The sequence below is a fragment of the Anoplopoma fimbria genome, chromosome 15, assembly GCF_027596085.1.
Source record: "Anoplopoma fimbria isolate UVic2021 breed Golden Eagle Sablefish chromosome 15, Afim_UVic_2022, whole genome shotgun sequence".
NCBI lineage: Eukaryota > Metazoa > Chordata > Actinopteri > Perciformes > Anoplopomatidae > Anoplopoma > Anoplopoma fimbria.
Window position 1 is genome coordinate 17,060,335 of NC_072463.1, and position 24,315 is coordinate 17,084,649.

Genomic DNA, 24,315 nt, shown 5'->3' on the forward strand with positions numbered 1-24,315 from the left:
TTAATTTATTGAAAACAATTCCAAAATGCCACTCCAGGCTGCTGACATGTGCTCTGTCTTCTCAGGGCTTTAGTTTGCCTATGCTGTTTTGATTTTCTACCATTCTGTTTTTAATGTGGCTTTCGTGAGACTCTCGCTTTGGGAAAGAGTCACACTAAACCTCTACAGTGGACCCTTGAATCCAGCTGGTGAATGCTTTTTCTATTTTCCACGGCTGAGATGACAATCACACAGTAACTCACAATATAATCACAACAAAGATAGAATTGGTATCACAATGCAAGGGTTTCTGATACATAATAGGTTGTGTACACATCATGTATCAGAAAAAAAGTCGAATGAATACATTTCTTACCTTTAAATAGATTTAAATCATCACCTGTGATTTAATCCCCTCGGTTTTTCAGAGTCGAGGAGGTCCCCAGCGCTACCTGGCTTCAGATACAGGGCCTCCATGGCCCAATCCCAATCTCTCCCACATAGTCTGTGAGTGTTTAGGCCTGTGCCACTGTCAAATCATTGAGTGTTTACGGCCTCTCATGCAGCCATTTCAAGCCCTTACAGTCTCTCACACTTTTACACTTTTACCAGGTGACGTTAGTAAGCCCCTGAGGGTTCAGGGTTTACGGCCTTAGGGGGGACATTGGGATTGGGCCCATGTCTCTGATGCAGGGGTCTACTCCTGCATCTCCAGCAATGCCTTGGGAGAATTGTCTGCATCAGCACAGCTCACAGTGTTAAGGGTGAGTGTGTGAGCATTCTGTAGATTGTTTACTGTACTCAAAGAGAGGTAAAACTCAGATATTTACACTAAAGCACCTCTTCAGAACTGCAAACTCATTTCTTAATCGATTTCCTTATGTTGAACAATGCTGTATATTCTTCCTCAAATGTTTTGTTATCGGCTATCCAGCGGTGAAGGTGATGAAAGGCCATGCTGAGGAGGAACAAGGGGCACTTTGATCATCTGGAGGAAAGTTGTGATAGACAGCTGGTTTCTGGAGATTACCTGGGATTCATTTAAATCTGTTTTATATGACCAAACTACAGGATCCACTGTAAAGGATCAGCAAACATATTCTACATTAAAGGGCACGATGTTTGTTGCTCAATTGTAAGAGGATGAGCTATCTCTAAATTATAACTAAACATCTCACTGCTTTTGTTCACCTTCTTACTGTACCATGTCACAAAAAAATGAATCACTGCTGTTAATTGCTATGTAAAATTTGCCAAATTTGTTCATTGTAATAAAACTGAATAGTAATAACAACCCCTTGAACACTTGGACACTTTGGAGACTGTTTTCAACATAATTGATACAAATTGCAAACAGATACGAGTCACCCCAAGTAGAGCCTCTTTCACTTCCTCCAGCTTTCACCAATTCTCCAAAGAAAAAAAACATGGAGAACAGTATTTCTTTCAATGGGGAAAAAATAAAGAGATGGATGGAGTGAGGGAAGGTGCCACCATCCGCAGGGTCTCCATCTGATTCTCTTCATCTCTCTCCACCTGAGTGCCAGTTAATCCTCCCCTCATCCCCAGACTCCCAGCTGGATACAGCAGCTCCTTCTGAATGGCAGGCTGCATTAACGCCGAGGAACTTTCCCCTGCTGTCTGTTAGTCAAAGCTGATTGGAGATTACAGGCCTGCGGCGAAAACACAGCCCTCCATCTCAAAATCACTTTCCACCCCTTTCTGTCCTTTATCTCTTCATTTCTTTATCTTCTTAATCCCAACTCTCCTCCTTTTCAATGTCATCAACTTTCGCTTGCCACTACATTTTTGCCTCTATTCAGTGCTCTTCTTTTGACAGCTGAATGACAAGAGGGATGAAGAGGAGGAAGTGGGAGAGAGAAAGAAAGAAAAAAAAAAAAAAACCTTCCCCTCCTGAGTGGAGCCAGAATGATGTCATGGGGGCATTTGTCCTCCTGGTGTGGAGGCTTCCCTTCCCCTGCTAATTACCTTGTACAAACTCGAATCTGATATGGCGGATATGAGGCCCAAATACAATTATTGTGGGCTAACAAAGAGATATTGAGATTCAGGGAATGAGGGAGAGACTGCAAGTGAGATAGAAAGACAGGCACACGCATGGCCATGCACACACACACACACATACAGGAACCACATGCACGCACACGCACACACACACACTCGCATACCCACCCACCCACAGTCGCGCGCACACACACACACAAGCACAACCACTTGTCCTTCCCCTCCATTCCCTCAGATAGGCTAATGTTATTACTGGGGTAATTATCCTCATTAGTGCCAGCAGCTGTAGAGAGCACATTGCTTGCTGTTCAAACTCCACCCCGAACCTTTCCGTCTTCACATCCCTCTTTGTATTCACTCGATCTCATTTAGAGACTTTGCCTCCATCCTTTGCTTGCAAGGTGGAGGCAGTCGTAAAAATAGAGCCCCATCAAACATCTCATAAGCCAGAGTTGCCCCTGTTTTCTAACCTGTTAGAGTCCATTTTTGTGGATGAGGGTTACTAATGTGTCCTGGCCTGCAGCACCGCACCACGGAGAGACACATTAGACGGATGAACAGTGTGCAAAAGAAGGAAAGTTTATTAGAAAATGGCACGAGTCCAAAAAAATCATAAAATATTTCCTAATCTGCAAGAAAATATGAGCAACGGATATTGTTTGCTAATGAAAATGACAACTTTTTGGTTATTTTTCCATCCTTTGCACCTTCCAGGTTTCTTGAACAGTCAAACACAAGATGGCACTGTTTAGTCAAATAACCACCTTAGTGCTCTCCAGCGGGTACTTCTACTTGGACAGCTAGTTCTATTTATGCTGCTCTCTCATCTAATCAGCTTCATGTTCTTTTTATTTACATCCTTCCAAGAATAATAAAAATAAACCTTCACAAAAGAAAATGACCTGCCACTGTCCTTCATCCTCCAGATACAATGACACTTTTCCATTGGGATGGCTATGAAGAGTTGAGAATAAGTGTTTGCATAATTAAAGATATTGCCTGTTTACTCGGTAGATGTTTATATGAAGCACCCTGAAAATGATTCCCTTCATGCTTTTTAACTTCGTGCTCTGTCTGCATCTTTATACACAAATTATGAGATCAACAGCTGAAACAGGCGGCTTTACACACAGTACCCCCCCCCCCCGCTCTGTGAGATTGCCTTTTGTTTTATTGCCAGGCGCTGGTGCGGACAGTAGGTAACCTGTAAACCGCTAAGCCCCGCATCAGGCGCTAAATGTCATGCATAGCCTGTTTTTTATTGGCTGATATGGCCTGTTGTACCCTTCTCCTTTTTCCTGGAAGCCATTGTTAAAGAGCTGGTTGTTAATGCGGCTGACCAGATGGGCTCCTTCTCCCCGCAGCTCTGACTGAGGGTGTTTACCGTGCACTCGGCTGTGGATAACAGGTGAGACTGCTGCTGGCTTTTCAACCAATCAGAGGGAAGCAGATGTCTGGCCTCTGCCTGTAAACCTTTATTTGGCATTTGGGGCCCTAAGGGAGTGGGTTTGATAATAGCACAATAATCAAAGTGAATTCTAGTTTATATGTTGGGTTTTTTTTAGCCTACACAGGGCTATTATGTGAGATGGTCATGCAAGCTATGGCAATAAGTCCGCACACATACCAACTGCTATCAAACCTTCCCGAGCCCATTATACTCAATTATTTTTGTAAGAAACTTCAGTTGAATAAATCTGAAGTGATTTATTTGTATCCAATACTTCAGATGACAAACCGCCCAGCTATTAAATTTGTCCTTCTTAGTGTCCAGGCATCATTTCCAAAGATGTTCCCTCGTCCCTTGTGTGACAAAATGTTTCCACCATTAGCTGAGCAAACAGGATAAATTCCTTTCCCTTTCCAATGCAGGCTATCTTGAATTACTGCAATTATCATGGCAACAACAAAGGTAAGGCCAGGCCTGGGATGGTTGAGAGGAGTAGTCTTTTTAAGCATTGAATCAATCTGCCTTAATGGATGACCTGTGTCTAGCATGCATGTATGGATTAGTTTGGCTGGAGCACCTGTCCCTGTTCTGTCAACAGCAGATCAGGTTACTGGCTACGCATTCACCTGGCTGACACAACTTCCTGTGATTGACAATATGCTGGCCTTTGTTCAATGCTGCTCTCACAATATTGATGTTGCATGTAGAACTATGAAACAGGTGATTTAAAAAAAAAAAAAAAAAAAACTCTCATTACATATATAAAAAATCCAATACATCCCATCAGCATATTTCCACAAGCAATTTCACCTAACGTCTGTCTTCTAATTTCAAGATCTGGCATCTAACGAGGCCTCTTAGGTTTATTATGGAGTTAAGCTGCCAGAGCGGCCCACTGAAGCGAGGCTCTGGCTGGATTTAACATCCTTCCAAGGACAGCTTGTATCTGATCTGAACTGGGAGACAACGCTCAGTCAAGAATGGGAAGAATACTCTCTCTGAACTTTGCTCCTGCGTGCTGAGATTTAAAGATTATATTTTTAAGTAGGAGTCATTTTCTGTGATGTCCAGTCAGATAATTATGCGTATTTTGTGATATTTAGAAGAGAACTCGTAAGTTAGAGATGCCGACAGGAGTTCAAGCCCATCTTCTTCACACTAAGTTTTTTATTCTCCTCATCAGCGCAGATATCTCTTTTGAGTTATTTCAGAGCACAATATGGGGAAATTCCTCTTGGATTCATGGTGGTTTCATTCAGAGTTAAAAAGGAAAGAAGCTGATGTTTCAAAGCATTCAGCCAGCTCCACGGTACACTCATGTGTAACCATTAACTGATGTTCAAACAAACGTCACCCAGCCTGTAGCTCTAGAAGGTTAACCTTTAATGCAAGGCTCATTAATATTTGAGTCAGGAGTCTGGAGGAAAATCTCTACATATTTCATCCAGTTTGCATGAAGCCCCCTCTGGATGGCCTTATACTCATGGTGCGGCCTTGCTGCTACTCTGTGCTATTCACTGTCATCTCCATTATCTCCCTGATGATGAAACAATTAGCTAGCGACCGTTATGCCAACCACAAAGCTGGACGGGTGATGGATGGGCTAAGTGATAGACTCAGGCGGTTGGTGGGGGGGCTTTGTCCTGGATCTCTGACACCTTCTATCTTGTGATCCATGCAACCCCCATTGCCTCCATCTAACTCCCAGATTCACCCCAGTTACCCCCACCAGCTGCCTCTGACCCCTCATCATAGCCCTGCCGCTGCTTGCCATGTGCTGGGAGTCAAAGGGTTCCCACCTATCGCTCATCAAAATGGAACCCCACCATCTCCTGCACCGCGCACTAAATCACAATCAATCGCTTGGCGGACAGAGATGGATTGGGACATCCACGACCCCGTACCTTTCAGTGAGCCGCCCACCCTCCAAAGGGCTGCTGTCACTGACAAATAATAGAGGGGATTCGAGGAGGAGTGAGCAGGTCAAGTCTGCCTCCCCTGGAAGGAAGTTATCATAAAGCAATGGAGGGAAATTCTTTTCTCTTTAGGAAACAACAGTCACAATGTCTAACAGCATGTCCAGCAGAAGGACATGTGGTGGAGAAAGATTTGCTTTGATGCAAAAAAAACAACACTTAAAAATTTCATTAAAATCTGCCCTCCAAAATAAATGGAGGGCGCACTAAGAATCTATTCTTATGAGGATAAATGTATGAGGAATATAAATGTGGTTTGCTGCTGCTATTAAAAAATAAAGAAGGGTCCACCCCATGAATCAGACCTGTTCTAAAAAGGTTCAATGTTAGATTTGTACAGAAAATACACAAACTGAAAGCCACAGGGTTAACCAAATTAAGTTTTGGTTAACCCAAGGTGCTAGCATGCTTTTTTATTTGCACTTCAACTGTCTCTCTTTATTTAGCATGAGCATTTCAATATAAGATACACTAAATAATCAAACAACGCCTAACGTGTCAGCTAAATGTCCATTCAATGTAAGTATCTCTAACTATCTCTATCTTTAACGTTAACTTAATTGAAATAAAAAACTAGTTGGGTCACTAAGCAGCATAATATGGAAAGTGTAGGCATGTTTTTATTTTTCTCTAGTAAGTAACTTGGATACTGTTATTACTAGCTACATTAGCTAGGTAAGCCAATGAATTGATCCCTCATTTCTCTATAAGCTAGATGTATTATGTTACTCAAGGTTATTAAAATTGGGGGAAATTGGAACTGCTTAAGAAAATGCAACAAATTAAATTGTAGACTAATTAATATAATGAACCCTATAATGAACTAGCTAACCCTGTAAAATTGTTGAACCGTTAAGGTGTGCTGTACTAAGTTGTAGGACCAAAAATGTTCACTATAGAGCCACTGAGGAATCATATCTGTTCTGTTTAAACTCAGATACATGTATAGCGGCCTTCTGATCGTATTTATATATGTAATATCATTAAGCTGCCTTCAACAGCCTGTCTGATTCCCTTTTTTTCTCCACTCTCAAAATAATACAATCTTGACATTCTGCCTCACATCATGTGTGGTTTGAAGAGCTGCTGTCTAGTGCTTCCTGATTTACTTCACAACAGACCGAGTGATTGCATCATTCACATGAGCATTGACAACAAATATCATTCAGACATGTAAAAGTCTTCACAATGCCATAACACGATGATTGGGAGTGAAAGATCTTATACCGTATTCACTGCCAAGGGCTCAAGGAGGATCATTCACATGTAGATGTGTCCTTCTGGAAGTGCCTCAGCTATACAATTTCCATTTAGATAAGGTGTATACACAAATAAAGAAAGGACATTGGGTTCTTCATTTGATTAACTAATCATAGTCTTTGTAATTCCACTCGGAGACCTTGAAGGGCAGTGTCGGGCTGTGCACCCTGATTAGCCTATGCATGATTGCTGCTGCTGTGGCACAAATCAGTTCAAGTAACTCAACTCCATACACTACGCAGTGGCTGTGATTAAACAGGCGATTAAGACATAGAGAATTTCTGCCCGTTTAATTCCTTTTCCCATTGTCTATAGCCCCAGTATAGTCCCTGATCAACAATAGCTGAACACCAGAAGAATTGGAGTGAGAGGTGATTAGGGTCTTTAAAGCTCCCTGGAGTGTGGATGCAGGTTGTTTGTGATTAGCTCGAATTTAGAGGTACATTCTGTTCTTATTGCCTCTTGCTGGAGCAGGGAATTCATTATCTGATGTTTAAGCTGAGGGGAGGGGGAAAAAAGACACACACACAGCCTCAGGACTGGTGTAATATCTTCAAGCGAGACCACCATAATCCACGTTTGTGGCACAAAACATGCCGAGCGAGGAAGCTTCTGGTTCACGGCATGTTGACAAACCCAACAAAACACTCCTCAACCTCACGACTCAAGGCTCGAAGTGCTTTAACCCTCTTCCCACTTCCCTGCTAGCCCTCTTCATGATGTGCAGTGGTGTCTGTGTATCATCTGAAGGCTGTAGAGAAACTCTACAGTCCCTCTCCATGACTGATCTCTTTTGATAGAGCTCATTATGCAAACTGCTCCCAACTCCCACCGCATAATTAGTGCTTAATTAATTTGAGTGAAATCTTTCATCTGTCTGTGTCCGGCCAGCTCCTTCCTTCCATTTACAACATGATATTAATTTCAGAGGGGGGAATGGCAGCCCAGCTGATGAAAAGGCTGATATAATTAATCAAGCACTGTATCTTTTTCCTTCATTTTTTGCAGGAATAATAATAAGTGTGATGAGCAGAGTCTGATTAACCCTATTATGCTCCCTAATTAGGGTGATCATTTAATAATCAAAGAAGAAGCACAATTATAAGAGAATGCAAAATATGCCATCTAATGAAGGGCGTGCCAATTCTGGGAATTCTTTGTTTGGAAAATGCAGCATTCCAAAGTCAAAGGCCAAGAAAAGGTTATTCTCTAAAAGTACACGTGTTGAGGATGTACTTACATACTTGAGCCCAACAATTGTAAATCTCAATTGTAAATCTCTACAGGCGACGGCAACAACACCTCAGGAAGAAACATGTATGTATGGTATATATTTTTATGTAAAACCATGTTAGTCACAAGCTAATATGACTCTTATGTGAAAGTAAACATAGTTTGACATTTGGCTCACTGGCATTTTAGCCGCGAGTTAGATGAAAAAAATGATACACTTGTGTCTGTAGGGTTAATATGTAACTAGAGCCAGCAGCCAGTTAGCACACTGACTGGAAGCAGGGGGAAGCTGCTAGCCAGCCTCTGTCCAAAGGTAATAAAATCTAGGTATCAGCACTTCTAAAACTGTATTTATATATGGATTGTTTAGTCGGTCCGACCACCCTCATCTAATGTAAGTTGTGGTTTTACACGGGGTTATGTGCCAAAAGGTTTCTTAACATGGTGAAGTAACTTCCTGGAGTTTCTCCTCATAAAACCACAATGTGACGTTTTTATACTTTGTTTTTTGTAACTATTAAACAAATAAGACATAAAGTGTATGGTTTACCTTTGGCCAGAGCCAAGCACTGTTTCCGGTCTTTTTCCTAATGTAAGCTAAATGGCTGCCGCACAGATTTGAAAGTGGTAGTGGTCGTCTTTTCCAACTCTTAGCATAAAGCATAAGAAGACATTTTCCCAAATCGAGAACTATATATTATTTATTTTCAAAATAAAACAAATCATTAGTAATGCTGTAAAATGAAACAAAAGAAGTCTCAACATCATGTTAAAACAAACTTATTTCAAGTGGCACTTTGCCACTCATCTGGGAGTAAGAATGGCAGAATCTCATCACTCACTTGGCACAAACTTTATTTTTCCACTGGCCCTGTGTCTTTTATAGAGGCCAAGGTCCTAAAAGGCAGCTGCCACTGTAAACTCAAAGGCAGAAGTTCAGGACCATGGACAGCAACCCGTTTTCACACACTCCATAGACACATTTCCTCAGGAGAGCTAGTGTTTAAAATATTACGCTGTGAATTTTAATTCAGGAAACAAGACGGTTATGTATTCAACAGAGATGTATACATGAGTCCAATGCATCTAATGTATGAAGAAGTGAGATACGCTGACTAATAGTTTAAGGCTATGAGAAAGATGACCACTGTGTAGCTCCATATGTCAATAGATAAAAGATATAGCCCATTAGGCCTGCCAGAGTCCATCTTTCATGCTCCTAGATGATACAGCTGCTGTCTACAATTTCATCAAGATAATGGCGACCTCATATATGGAGTCTATGAGCAATGGTCCTGATTTCATTTTTCTTACATGGAGTCATTACCAATATCATTGCAATCTTCAGGAAGCTAGTGAACAACGGAGGATGGACCTTTTCTGGTTGTCTACATGTGTAAGAAATGTACTGACTGCTAGTGACAAGCCAAATGCTTGTCAGCAAAATCCTTTATATGCCGGCTTCTCTTGCTAGTGTGAGTGTGTGTGTGCCTCCTCCACTTCTTTGTATCTGTGAGGTGTGTGTGCTTCTATGTGTGTGTGTGTGTGTGTGTGTGTGTGTGTCTACATGAATGTACCTCAATTTACTCCTCTTCACCCCCATAGTGCAGCTGTGCCTCAGAGGACTCTTGTGAAGTAATTGAATGAGCCGGGGCAGGGGGAAACCTGTAGCAGTGAATGTGGTGCCCGCTGGCCTTATTATCTGTAATACGGCAGCCGCTCTGCCTGCACTTTCTCATCTGCTCATGAATACAGAAATGAATGTGGTGGATGTCAGAGGTGAGAAGCAGGCCAGAGCTGTTTTAATCAGCTCCCAGATAGAACAATCACTTTATCCACCTCCACAGCTCAGAGGTGAATTAGTGTTTAACATTCCAGGGCATGCTTTCTGACAGGGGACTCCACCCCAAACAGCCAATACACTGCGGAGATTACTGAGAGACACTCTGATGTTTTTAATGAGTAAATTAGAGCTAAACATGCCCCTGGGACTCCAGCTACGGATATGCCTGATATGCAGGAAGACCTCTTTTTAATAAGAGGTTCTTTATGGGAAAGGGGAAAAAAAATCTGCTGTTGTCCCTTTGAAGCATTTGTTCATGCCCGTGCACACACAACATAGATAAAACCAATTAAAGCATCTAAGGCTTTCATTGAAGTACTAAGCAACCTTTTTGTAATTGTTGATATGGCATTTCGTACATATCTTGCAGTGGATTTGAAGATGCACTGCAATAAATATTGCAAAAAAGATCATTTTTAGTAGCCAGCTTCACAGAACCTCTTCAGAAATGACATAAAAGCGCAGAAACATCTGTCCTCATAGAGTCATCAGCATCATTGTCAGGATGACATCAGGGACATTCTCAGTCAACGATGAGGTCCATTAGTCTTAGGCTCAGAGCTATACCACTTTACAGGGCTTTTCACAGTAACCTGGTCTCGTGGGCATCCTTCTAAAGTACACTTTAAAGTCTAGACAGTGACCTCTGTGTTGCTCTCGTGGCCAAACAGGCAATTTTCCCATTGATCCTCTTGATGCTACAGTCTGACTTCTTTTCTAGAGGCTCACTACAAACCTTTTACTATTGTTGCTCTTCATAAGTGCCGACTGACTGTTGTTTCACTCTGACTTGTTGACTCCCCTGAGACCCCCTACAGATGGTTTTCCTGGTCTTCCACGAGAAACCCAAACAGTGGCACACAGTTCATTTTTTGTTGAACAAATAATAAATACATAACAGAGCAGAAAAACACATGATACAGCAGAAATACTCCTTACTTTCCAAACTTGTTTTTTCTTTGGAAATTACAGGAAAGTGTATTAAAAGGCCAAGAAGTGAGTTGTTCTAATAAAAACATCAAAGCAAACAACAAATATATTAAAATGATATATATTCACAAATGAAAAAAGTATATATTTAGATTGATTCACATTAAAAAACAGGTAGATTCATAACCACAACTGCAACAGAGTAACTAAAAAGAATAGAGTAGTGTAGATCAGAATAGAGGTGAACTCAGCCATCATCTTACTGTAGAAATAGTTTGAATGTGTTTTGGAAACACCCAAATAGAACGATATTTAAAAACCAATCACTTCATTAAACTCTGGCACTTTTGTTCTACTGTGTCATTGTTCTCTTGCTGGTGCCTGCCTGCTCTCAGTTTCAGGGACAAAGGCTCAAGCCGAGGCTGTGCCGTGTCCACAGCCTGCCTGATTAAATCTGGGTCCCTCGCTGGCTCTCTCCATGGTGCTGAAAAAGCCCTCTATCCGATTACAACCAGCCAGAATAGGACCTCAGCTAATCCATTACAATAATTGATTGACAATGCATTGGAGGTGGCCATGTAGTGAGCAACAATTACAGTCATGTCCTATTGCACTTTCAAATTGGCTTGGGTTGGCAAAGCACATGGAGCCAATCTTTCATCTGGGAGGTACAGGAGGTTTCTGTACACGTATGGCGAGAATAAGGCTAATCTAATCTTTGTGGAATTACCAAAGCGCTCCACAGCTCCCTGGGTAACCGGGTTAATGTTTAACAGAAACAGCGCGGTCAGATGCCTGCAAAGACACCCGAGTGCAATGCTTTGGATACTGAAGCTCAACTTTTCCTCTTTGGGTCCTCAGCAATAATTCTTCATCCTGTAGGTGGTGCAATGAAGTAAGAACTGGCTCTGAGAGCAGACGTTCACAAACTGATGTCTTCAGCTCAAACTACTGGTTATACAGTTAAGTCATGAACTATCAAACCTGCAACAGCTTAGGCATCTTTTTAAAGTTACTTTTGGCATAAAGCTGGGCACATTTAGGCCTAAAGTAAATAAATATATATTTCACATCACATAAAATAATTAAAAAACATACACTTTTTAGTCACATCTTCCACTTTAATCATATAATGTAAGAAATGATGTTGAGGACGTGGTCTACTAGCAGGGGGGATGAGAACAACCTTTAAAGACCTGCAGCATGCCAGAAGGTTTAGAAGGATGAGGTTGAGCCTGCATTGAAGCAGATGCAGCTGTATGCTAATTAGGCGCCTATACTTCCCGTCCGCCAGCGCAGCACGCGCCACTGATCAAACACGCGCATGCGTCAGTGCAGCACACGGCCCACGCACCCCACAGACACGATCACGGGGGAAAGAGGAACTCGTTAAAATGCCATCAAAGCATGTAGTCCCAACAAACCACGACTAATAGATGTGCAGACTGAAAGAACAACAAGTTACAGAGCAGAGGACAAACACGAGATGCACTGAACAAGAAGTTTGGATAATATTTAAATCTTAGAGCAAATATGAATGAGTAGCCTGCAGGCGAGCCAGAGAACCAGTGAAAACAAAGACAGATTAAAAAACAAAAACGCATAGTAGGTGACGTGCAAAGTTTTTCGATAAAAACTTCAAAAATATGTTCAGACTTAGTCACTGAATTAAACCATTGAAAGTTTATATCTAGTTTTATCTCAATATTTTAATATTTAAAAATATACTTTTTTTTTTCTTGTTCTAGCAAATGTGTCATTTCAGCCTATCTCACCAGAATAACGGTGTGCTTACAGGCAGGTGAGGAGGCACCGGCACACAGAGGCCCATTGAAAGGAAGGCGCAGGCCTGCGGCTCAGCTCCGATTGTGTAATTATTTGACTTGGTCATAGTGCAGCTTTATGCAAATGAGGGGAACAATGTACGACGATGGAGATTAATTCCTCCCTGGTCTGCCGAGTGAAAGGAAAAAGAATGCACTCTCTGCCAAGTGGCGCACTGCAGCCTACATTTAGCCATTATAACGAGGGGACAAGACAAATACACAATATATGAGGTATGCACAGAAACCATAGGGGAGCTGGCAAAGAAAATTTAGGCACAGATATTCGAAAAGAAGACAGTTTTAAAGAAACGCAGTTAAAAAAAAATGTTTTAAGATATTACACACATCTTTACTTGATTATCTCTGGATTAAATGCAAAAATGTAATATTGAAGTTTATAAACTTCTTTCAGCAAACTGAGCCCCCAAAAAAACAACAATCACCATCCTGAAAACAGCACATATTTTTTTTTACAAACAAAAAGTTCCACAATGTTGACGGAAACAACAGCAGCTTCCCTTTAGCTCTGGATATCTGGACAGCCTCCTTTGTCTGGAGCACTGATTCCGCCCAGCACGCGTCTAGCTGTTGGCCAGATTGGCCGTGAGTCCCGTTAAGAGGTCAATTTGCCTTTCAAACGACAAAAAAAAAAAAAAGAAAAGGACAGGGATATATATGCAAGCACGGGCAGACGTGGCTATTGTGCACAAAGACCAGAGGGCCTTCTTATTACTTATGTATGCAGCGAGATGTCTGATTTATATGTCGAGTTAAACCGAGACAGACACGTGCCCTACAATAAAGAAACACTCCCTCTATAGTGTTTATTTAAGACATAATAAAATAAAGGTCTATAAAATATTTTTGGCTTGTTTGGAGGCCTGCGTTATGTGCGTAAAGGAGGAGCATGGACAGAGGAAACAAACAACTCTACAACATGTGGAGGTAAAAAGGAAAAAAAACACTAAACTGGGAGAATCTCTTACAGTTGTGCCTGTTTAGGTGACTGGTCTCTTTGAGCAACACCACGGCAGAAATAGAAACAAACACAGCTTTTGGTTTGTATTTAACCAAGCTTGTCTCATCCCTGTCTTAATTCTAAATTGTGATGATTGTGGCAGTGACGGACATTTCCTTTTGGCAGCTCCGGGGGCCCCCCAGAGGAGAGCCACAAAGCCGTGGCACGTGTGCATTTGTATGGGGGCCCATCAGACCGTAAAAAGAGGAGGGTCCCGGCGTGTGCCTCTGTCGGGGAGGGGCTGAGCGCACACATTAATGTAATAAACCGCCAGTACATCTGCTGAGCTATCTGCACATCCTCCAACGAAATCCACCAAACCCCGGCTCTGAGCCCTCCCACAATCCAATCCACTGGGATCTTGGTTTCATCTGATTGGTCGGGGATTCTGCAACAGGGGGGGGCGAGAACAATAGCATCATTCCGGCATAAAAAGAGTGGAGCTATGCCTTGGAGAGGAAAACATTTCAGCAACAGAAGAATCGATATACCGGGGAGATAAAGTCCCATAAGCTTCTAGAGTTGCCATATTTTCAACAAACCTGGATACTCCAGACTGCGAAGTGCCTTTCTGCTGTTACTCGCCAAGATGCCCAAAGGATTCCTGGTAAAAAGAAACAAGAAATCTGCACACATTTCCTACAGGAATCGGTCGGAAGAAGATGACCTCCGGGAGCCTCCCATCCCAGCTGCCTACCCGAGTTATGTGGACCCGTCCCCGCCGATGTCCGTGGCGTCCAGTCCAGATCGCGCCGCAGCATCTCCGGATTTCACAGCAGCTGACCTGCCGGTGCCCAGACTGGAGAAGCCGCTGCAGTTCGGTAACCCAGAGGCGGTGTGCCAAGCCCTCTACAGCCCCACCCGGCCCGTCAGCAAGGAGCACGACAGGGGATATTTTGAGCGAAGTTTCAATCTGGGCTCGCCGATTTCTGCCGAGTCATTCCCGACACCTGCCTCCCTCTCCGGCCTGGACCACCTCCTGTACGCCCCGGTCGACCTGAAAATCGGCACCAGCAACAGCAGCCGCAGCGGCACCACCAGCAGCCTCCCGGCACCAAGCAACCGGGTCGGCACCAAGAGACCCGCGTCTGACGGCGCAGAGCGCAAATCAAAGCCCGCCTCCAAGAAACCCAAAGCCATTAGGAAACTCAACTTTGAAGACGAGATGACGACTTCTCCCGTGCTTGGTCTCAAAATCAAAGAGGGGCCGTTGGAGGTGAAGCCGAGGTCGCAGACCTCCGGAGGGAACCAGCCTCTGGGGGAGTTCGTGTGTCAGCTGTGTAAGGAGGCGTACGCGGACCCCTTCTCTCTGGCTCAGCACAAGTGCTCCCGCATCGTCCGGGTCGAGTACCGGTGTCCCGAGTGCGACAAGATGTTCAGCTGCCCGGCCAACCTCGCCTCTCATCGCCGCTGGCACAAACCCCGAACCACGGGCGCAGCGGCGATGCAGCCGGCGGCGCAGGGCAGCAAACCCGAAATGGCCAAAATGCCACCGATAGGTGTCAAGTCAGTCACCGACGAAGCCAAAGACATGAGCGACAGAGACACCCCGAGCCCAGGGCTGTCCGAGTCGGGCTCTGAAGACGGCTCCTATGACTGCCAGTACTGCGGGAAGAGGTTTAAGCGACAGGCATACCTAAGAAAACACATCATGGCACACCAGGCCTTGCAAAAGAAAGTGCTGGAGGAGCACGGGTTTCAAACCGGCGACCGCCCGGCAGAGCAGGCTCCGGTCTTATCCTCGTCCTCCTCCTCCTCCTCCTCCTCCTCCTCCTCCTCCTCCTCCTCAGCAGCATCATCATCCTCAGAGGAAGCCTCAAACCAAAGCCCTCTCAATCTGAGCCCGGTGGACTGCCTGCTGTGCCCGGTGTGCGGGGAGAGTTTCACCAGCAGGGCCGGCCAGGAGAGACACCTGCGCCTCATGCACTCCTCCCAGATCTACCCGTGCAAGTACTGCCCCGCCACTCTCTACAGCTCGCCGGGGCTCACCAGGCACATAAACAAGTGCCACCCGTCGGAGAACAGGCAGGTCATCCTGCTCCAAATGCCGGTGCGCCCGGCCTGCTGAAGAGAACACTAAACTCGTGCCTTTGATTGGGGGAGAGAAATAAAAGAGAAAAAAAAAGAAGAGAAACAAAAAAAAAAAGTGGCTTTGGGGCTAAAAAAAAAAAGAAGAAGAGTTTGTGATGCTCACTGCCATAACTTTAGGCCAATGAAAGGCAGGGCGGTTTGATGTTTAAGTGGTGTTTAATGAGGTGTCTTTTTCATGCCAATCAGTGATTGTTGAATGCTTCTCTCTATATTTGAATTACATATAGGCCTATTTTGAGATTTTTCTTTCTCAAATTAGTTTATCAAGAAAAAAAAAAAGAATACAAAGCGTTAGTTTGACTGTTAAAGGGTATTTTTCTAGGACAGCACATGTGTTCAATGATAGCTTCTAGACCTAAGAAATGTCTTAAAATTCTCAGAAATCCTTTCCCCCCCCATCGAAGCCTTTTCCAGTTCACAGACCGTGGTCGCTCTCTCGCTGTAGCTTTACGCTGGTTTGTGATGACAGAACTTAACTTTGTATTGGTGGGAGACAGAGTGACTGAAGCGTTCCCTGTTTAGTAGAACCACGAATGCCTTTAGTATACAGGTAAGCCTAGTCCGACATAGCCTTCATACACATCCAAATCCCGCTGTATAACTGCCTTAAAAAAAAAAAAAAGTCAACATAGACTGTTTTCATTTTGAAAGCTGGCACATATTTTATTATGTTATTATTATTATTATTATTGAAGAATTGTTGCAATATTTTCCATCATATGTTTATTTATTTATTTATTATTCTAATTATTTTATGTAACTTATTGTTGTGTTTGTTGTGACTTCTTCTGTGAATCGTTCTGGCAGTTTACATGTCGTATAGCCAAAATGTTTTTTTTTTTTTTTGTTTTTTGTTTTTTTCCTTCTTTTGGGTCGAATTCACGAGTTGTGATAATTGTCGTGGGTCGGGTTTTATTCTTCAATCTCCACAGCTCTTGTTAAAAAAAAAAACTAAAAAAAAAAACGTAAAGCTCTTACCTTAGATGCAATCTTTTTTAAGGACAAGTTATTTTTCTTAAATGTTGGCTTTTATAGCGCTTTGATTGTATGTGTATATCGTTGTTGTCTGACGAAATAAAAAATATTTTCAAAAGGACACGTGTCTCAAGGTGGCTTAACTTTTCCGGAGTGGATAAAATACACGACAGTAATGAACTTTAATTCTTAAAAAGAATCACCATGTTTTTGAAGGGAGTTTTGTGTTGAAGACGTGAATGATTGAAGTGTTTAAATAATACTTATTGTTTTGATTGTTGTGTCTCTGGGATTGTTCCTCTTTAGGGAAGTCTAAGGCGAATTATTTCCAATAGGCTAAATAATCATAATGACATGGAAATGAATACATGTAGAAAAGATTAAATATGACATGGACTACTTTCAGATGTTGGAATAAGGCCTCGGTCTCATTCTCAGGACCCACATTTAGACAATAACCCTGCATACAACTTTGCGTAAAAGATCTTTCAAAATGACCTTTAAACTGAAACAAATCTTTACTTCATTTAGGAGTTCATTTTTGAAAGTTTTGTACGGATTAAGGACATTATTTCATAAAATCTGTAAATACATTTTCTTTCTATACCACACAAAATTGTTCAAATGAGGTGAAGGGCGGTTTTAAATCCTACTTTTACGTCCGATGAGGTGGTTTAAAGTTGACTCCCAAAGGTGGGCTTTTCCGAGCCTCTTGAGGTTTCTTAAGCATGGAAAATAAAAGTATAATATAACACCCTTAAAGTGTGGACAATGTTAGCATCAAACTTCTCTTTTCTCTTCGGCACAGTCTCTCCATCAACGGGCCACACTCCAAAATAGTGCGGATCTATTAACTCGTCCTCAACAGGAAAAAAGAAACCTCAGGAGCCCCCTTGGACAAACCTTTGCCTTCCATTCCCCGTTTATCAGACTGATGCGCAGTAAATCATTGCTGCAGTGGCTCAATAGACGCCGTTTCGCTGCTGCCACAGAGAAGCACTTAGGGGCTAATCATAAATTCCCTCCTTAATACCATGTCAGGACATGACAGGAGGACAAAGAGGTGGTGGATCAGACTCACCTCTGGAGCAGTAAAACATCTGTCTGCTTCCGAAGACTCATGCAGCTCGATTTGTGCTGATTTAGGACACATCAGGGCTCAGTTGGCTTCATATCTGACCTCCAGAACCTGTAAAGCATTAAGTCAGTTGTAATGTAGCCGGAAGCCTCCAACTGTGTCACTTCAGACCTATAGACACATGCTGTCAGCAGTGTGTTCACCTCAGAGCATTATCACCTTCTGGAAAAAAATGCTCCATTTGTTTAAAGGATCAAAAAAAAAAAAACCCTTACTCTGACTGTCTTTATCTACTGTGTCTCTTTTTTTTTTTTTTTGCCACTACAGTTGTTCCTGCTCATTAATTCAATACACCCTTCTAGGCCTTAAAAAGAAAAAGAAAAAGAAACTTTTTTTTAAATGAGTGTTACATCCGTGACAATGCATCAAGACAGAGAGGTATTAGAAGTGTGAAGATAGACTACAGGGAGCAGTGTGAAATATTAAACACATGGAATAATACAATCGGGTAGTAATAACAGAGCATGTCAGCCATCAGAGGGGCTGGGACACCCAGACCCTGCCTGTTGTGTTGTAAAGCACCTCATAGTCAACGACAGGCAGACAGCGCTGAGCAGGGTGAAAATGAGGTAACATTAAAGGCTTCTTTCTCACACTCTCTCACACACAGTTTTAGGGCTCCAATTACAGTCAAGTGCTTTTTGTGTGTCTTTATGTGACCCAGGCGAGGCAGGGCACCCGTAGGTGCTGCAACCATTGCACCTGTACCTCCTGGTGAGGTTCCATTATGCTGGCCTTCCCTAAGCAGGGCTGAGCAGCAGGGGAGACAGATGGGAGGAGGGTCAGGTTACCCCTGCTGCTGCTAGCGTGGCCTGGCCAGGGTCAGAAAGCCATGGTAACAGCACCATCATGTCAGCATGCACACATACACACACACATTCACACACACGCACACAACTGCACAAATTCTGAGGTCACACAATTAGCTGATGTGTTTTTCAGAAGGAAAAAGGACAAAGATAATTAGAATTTCAAATTGATTTAATGAAATGTTTCAATTTTCACATTTCTAATAAAGATAGCAGGACTTCGGTCGTTAAAAACAGTTTGATATGTTGACAAGGATGAAATCTTCAAGCTTTTTTTTTCCTCTTTCTCTTATACAAAGATTATAATACAGGCATTAATATATTTATATTCAGAGGGCGCTCAAACCCTCAAATTTGACACAATGTACAAGGATTTCTGAAACGAGAAGAAAAGAAAAAAAAACATACTAGGCCTAACACTAGCTCATTATCTTCACGTATTTAAGACACACAATCCTTATCCTGGTCCAAACTAACATCTCCAGCGTCTAAGCCACCAAAGGGGGAGCACAGACCCCTTTTAACGTACATCATCTATAATCTACAATCTTTAAGATCAGCATTCCTTCAAGTGGCTTTGGGGGGGGAAATAAAAACCATAGATGTGATCCAGGCCTATATATCTATACATTCTTCAAAAAAACAAAAGCACAAATAAATTGATCCGTCCATGCTCCTGCTGTTTGGATTCCCCATTTTTCTGCTCGGGGAATAAACCAACAAAAGGAGGCGACATGTGAGGGAAGAGAGAAAAATGACAGGAGAGCATGGGGGAAAGTAAGGCATAGTAGTGCAACAGATGGGGATAGTGTTGCAGCTTGGGTGGAGCCCTCAGAGGGTGTGAGTGTACAGTGTGTGTTTGTGTGTGTGTGGGAACACCTGGCTACCATGACAACCCCAATGGGCAGGTTGGAGAAGTGAGAGCGTCGGGCCTGGCTGTTGCTAGGAGGGCTGTTGGGAGTTCAGCTCTGGCATGCCACCTAAACCCAGAACAGCCACCCCCTCCTTAGGCCTCAGGAGGCGACATGGGGAGAGGATCATGGGAAAGAGGAGGAGGAGTTGGTGCAACTTGATCCATTCACAGATAAAGACAGAGCACTACGCCACCTGTAATAAAGACTAAACAGAGAAACCCTCAATTCCCAATGAATTCGCTGTTGTTTTTGTTGTCGGAAGCACAAGACAGTGACCTTTAGACACACAGGACATGAAAAAAAACGTTGAGTTAACGCTGCTAAAGGGGAGATGTGACGCAGGGTGTCCATGGTTTGTCTCAGACTATGAAGAGGAGAAACTAAAATCTGATTATGGGGGGGAGAGGTGGTGTTGGACAGCATCTTACAGGACAGACATTACACAGGCACTGTGAGAAGCTCTCTCTGAGACTCTCACACACACATACATAACACACACATACACACACATACACACACACACACACACACACACACACACACACACACACACACACACACACACACACACACACACACACACACACACACACACACACACACACACACACACACACACACACACACACACACACACACACACACACACACACACACACACCAGTGCATGGAGGTAAGATTCACCTGAGGCTCTGGCGGTATTTTTCCTCTAAACACCACATGAATACATAATAAAACAGAACAGCCAAAATAACTCATCAGATAGTCCTTTCTATGTACATCCAGCAACAGACAAATACAATTTAAAGCAATTTACATCCAAGAACACAAAGAGAAACATTCAATGCTAGTTAAATCAATGACAGTGAGTGCAAAAAAACGTTGGTCGGGGAACGTTGGAATGTCGATGTCTTAAGCTTCACAGGACAGGGAAACTGATAGCAGAGGAAAGAGACAGGAGGAACTTATTCAATTACCGGACATGAGCCTATGTTAACGACATCAGAAAACAATTACAAACGCAGTCTTTCCTCATTCCTGCAGAGTTGCATAAATCAAATCATGACACAATCCATCGGAATTCATTTAAAAAGGAAAATTAGAGTGATAAAAAAAAAGGAAAAAATCAAAAACAAATTTCTTTTCAGCTCAAGTTAGAAAGACGTCATTGATTGTCCACTCTGGGTTCGAAACAATTAAAAAAGCCTCTGACTGCTCGTACTGCAGGGACTCCGTGCCCAGGAAGTCTGTGTAGTAGTGCAGTGAGTACAAATCGTTCTTGGGACGTATTCCCCATGCATCAGTGTTTTCTCCTTTTTCAGTGTAGGGAAATGGTCCACGAACATAGTCCAACTGGTGCTAACGAGCAGGACAACGACATCATCCAGTCACCAACGGAAGTGGTTATCTTTGACACAGAAAGGTTGTGGCAGGTGCAGGAGGAGGTAAGAAGGCAGACACATTTATAGATGGATACCAATCTTTTGTGCAGTTTCAGCATGGTGCCATTTACAGCTGTGTCATTCAGTGCTCTATCGCATTAAGTGTTGAGATAGATGAGATACAGAAACAAAGTGAAGCAGGCTCCTAATCCTTTACTGTAGTAAGAACTTTTTTTCTCTAGTGCATCCAGACTGCACTAGTGAATGAGAATAAAAATGACATTGTTATCACAGGTTGCTTAAAGACTCCCATGTCTTCCTATGCTGCTGATCCTTAAGCTGAAACCACCAGGGTGAACATAAATAGCTTAGTCACATGTCCATCTCGATTGAGCAGTTAAACACCACATCAAATGGAAATGTATCAACGAAATCAATGATTGCCACTTAAATTAAAAAAATTGCAATATGCTCCAGTTACATGTTCATATGACACAAAATAAAACAAAGAACTCGCCCCAAAAAAGGAAACAATTCTTGCAGTCACGGCTGGGTGTTTGAGGTTCTTCGAGGAAAGATTAAAGGCTGCACTCAGGGGGTGGGGGGTGGAGGGGTTGAAGAGCTCAGTTGGAGGATTTGCTTATAGCGCTGGCTGATCGGCGGAGTTTTCCGGAAACTCGGTTCTTTGTGGCACGGGGCATTGTGGGAGAAACCTGGTCGACAGAGTCCGTCGTTGCCGCGGTGCTTCCGGTGTCTGTGCTCGCGCTGCCGGTGAAGGAGCCTGGGAGAGTTTGTGGATAGAAAGGAAAAGACAACGATGGAGAGAGACGGAGCTTGTTAGATGTGGCAGTGGGGTTCAGTGGGCTGATTGTGTGATTGCTGTTCATCCCAGCATGCTTTGTCATGCATTTGGCTGCTCCCACAACCAAGATTACCCAGTTCATAGGATTTTCACCAACATTCACATAACTTTCAATGTTTCTTCTACCCCTTAAGTCATTAGTATATAGCTGTGAGAGAGCGAATCAAAAATATTTCAGAAATGACATGCCTCTTTCACATGCTGTGAAAAAGAAAAGCTTGTTAAAAGAAAAGCTGCCTTTCTTCCCAATACAGTTTTGCCAGATGCTAATATGATATACAGCGGGTAAGAAAAGTATTGAACACGTCACCATTTTTCTCAGTAAATATATTTCTAAAGGTGCTATTGACGTGACATTTTCACCAGATGTCGGTAACAACCCAAGTAATCCATACATACAAAGACAACCAAACAAATAAGTTCAGAAATTAAGTTATGTGTAATAAAATGGAATGACACAGGGAAAAAGTATTGAACACATGAAGAAAGGGAGGTGCAAAAAGGCATGGAAGCCAAGACACCAGCTGAAATCTATCAGTAATTAGAAAGCAATCCTGCCCCTTGTCAGTGCAAATGAATATCAGCTGGTTCAGTCCCAACTGATGGCCTATAAAAAGGTGTCTCATTACCAAGGGGTCACACAAGAAACATCTCATGATGGGTAAAAGCAAAGCGCTCTCCCAAGACCTTCGCAACCTTATTGTTGCAAAACATACTGATGGCATTGGTTACAGAAGGATTTCTAAACTTCTGAATGTTCCGGTGAGCACTGTTGGGGCCATAATCCGGAAGTGGAAATAACATCATTTCACCATAACCCGCCCACGACCAGGTGATCCTCGCAAGATTTCTGACAGAGGAGTGAAAAGAATTATCAGAAGAGTTGTCCAAGAGCCAAGGACCACTTGTGGAGCGCTTCAGAAAGACCTGGAATTAGCAGGTACAATTGTTTCAAAGAAAACAATAAGTAATGCACTCAACCGCCGTGACCTGTATGCACGCTCACCACGCAAGGCTCCACTGCTGAAGAAAAAGCATGTTGAAGCTCGTTTAAAGTTTGCTGCACAACATTTAGACAAGCCTGTGAAATACTGGGAGAATATATTCTGGTCAGATGAGACCAAAATTTAACTCTTTGGATGCCATAATACACACCATGTTTGGAGGTCAAATGGCACTGCACATCACCCCAAAAACACCAGTGAAGTTTGGAGGTGGGAACATCATGGTGTGGGGCTGTTTTTCAGCATACGGCACTGGCAAACTTCATATAATTGAAGGAAAGATGAATGGAAAAATGTACCGAGACATTCTTGATGAAAATCTGCTGCCATCTACCAGGATGATGAAGATGAAATGAGGGTGGACATTTCAGCAAGACAATGATCCCAAACACACAGCCAAGGAAACTCTCAATTGGTTTCAGAGAAAGAAAATAAAGCTGCTACAATGGCCCAGCCAATCACCTGACTTGAATCCAATAGAAAATCTATGGAAGGAACTAAAGATCAGAAGAGGCCCACGGAACCTTCAATATTTGAAGACTGTTTGTGTGGAAGAATGGGCCAAAATCACACCTGAGCAATGCATGCCACTAGTTTCTCCATACAGGAGGCGTCTTGAAGATGTCATTACCAACAAAGGCTTTTGTACGAAGTATTAAATAAATGTCAGTAAGCGTGTTCAATACTTTTTCCCTGTGTCATTCCATTTTGTTACACATAACTTAATTTCTGAACTTATTTGCTTCGTTTTCTTTGTATGTATAGATTACTTGGGTTGTTACCAACATCTGGTGAAAATGTCATGCCAATAGCACCTTTAGAAATATATTTACTGAGAAAAATGGTGACGTGTTCAATATTTAATTTACCCGCTGTATATAAAAAAAAACGAGGTAACCTTTGCAGCTATGGGCAAAGAAAAAAAAAGGATTCAGTTCACAGTGGGACAGCAGAATGCTTTGAATGAAAATAAAATTGCACATTATGCTCTTGTTGTGAACATGTGGAGCCTTCCCGTTGTCAAGTATTGTCCTTTTTCAAAAACTTCACATCCATGATTAGGGGATGGCAAACTGTAATAAGCCGGGAGGTGGGCATGGACCGCTGGTGGGGACAATCAAGTATTGTGAACGCTGCCCTGACTTACTCAGTGTGCCCCTGACCAAACCCAGGCCGCGGGGCCCCCCACCCCCACCCGCCTCAGCCCCCATGCTCCGAGTTTAAACAACTTTTCTGCTTTGTCGAGATGGCATCTGGTTGCCTATTTTCTTTCCTATCCTTTTATTTCCTGCCATTTTTTTCTGAGGCATCTCAAGTTGCAGCGGCTAAAAGGAATGGCAGATGGCTGGAGTAACAGACACTCAGCAGCACAGTGGACACCGACAGCATCCAGGGCCTGCGACTCGTTGGGAGAGGAGGGCTGGGCTATGGATGAAACATTGGGTGTGTGCATTGTAAAGGGCTGGGAGGGAGGTGAAGGGGAGGGGGGGTCTTTACATGAATTCTAAAATCTGCATATGAATCTAAAAAAAAGGGGATGGGCTTGGCTTTAAAATGTGGGCTAGCCCGATGGACAGAACAAATCCTGCATTCCCGTATT

The 24,315-nt window shown here is 42.9% G+C and overlaps 2 protein-coding genes across 4 annotated transcripts in view; one reads left to right on the forward strand and one right to left on the reverse strand.

Moving 5' to 3' along the window:
* Nucleotides 1-13,993: 13,993 nt before the first annotated feature.
* insm1b (insulinoma-associated 1b) lies at nt 13,994-15,665 on the forward strand. The gene has a single exon (XM_054614526.1). It carries the CDS (start codon nt 14,130-14,132, stop codon nt 15,606-15,608), a length of 1,479 nt encoding a protein of 492 aa, XP_054470501.1. The 5' UTR covers nt 13,994-14,129; the 3' UTR covers nt 15,609-15,665.
* A 3,055-nt stretch (nt 15,666-18,720) lies between these two features.
* ralgapa2 (Ral GTPase activating protein catalytic subunit alpha 2) overlaps nt 18,721-24,315 on the reverse strand; it is a 92,812-nt gene continuing 87,217 nt past the window's right edge. For 2 of the 3 annotated variants that reach the window (XM_054614587.1, XM_054614585.1), the window contains one exon: nt 18,721-21,630. In XM_054614587.1, coding sequence (XP_054470562.1) covers nt 21,473-21,630 — 158 coding nt within the window. In that variant the 3' untranslated portion in view covers nt 18,721-21,472. The remainder of the gene's footprint in view (nt 21,631-24,315) is intronic. The other variant, XM_054614586.1, reaches the window with a different exon arrangement.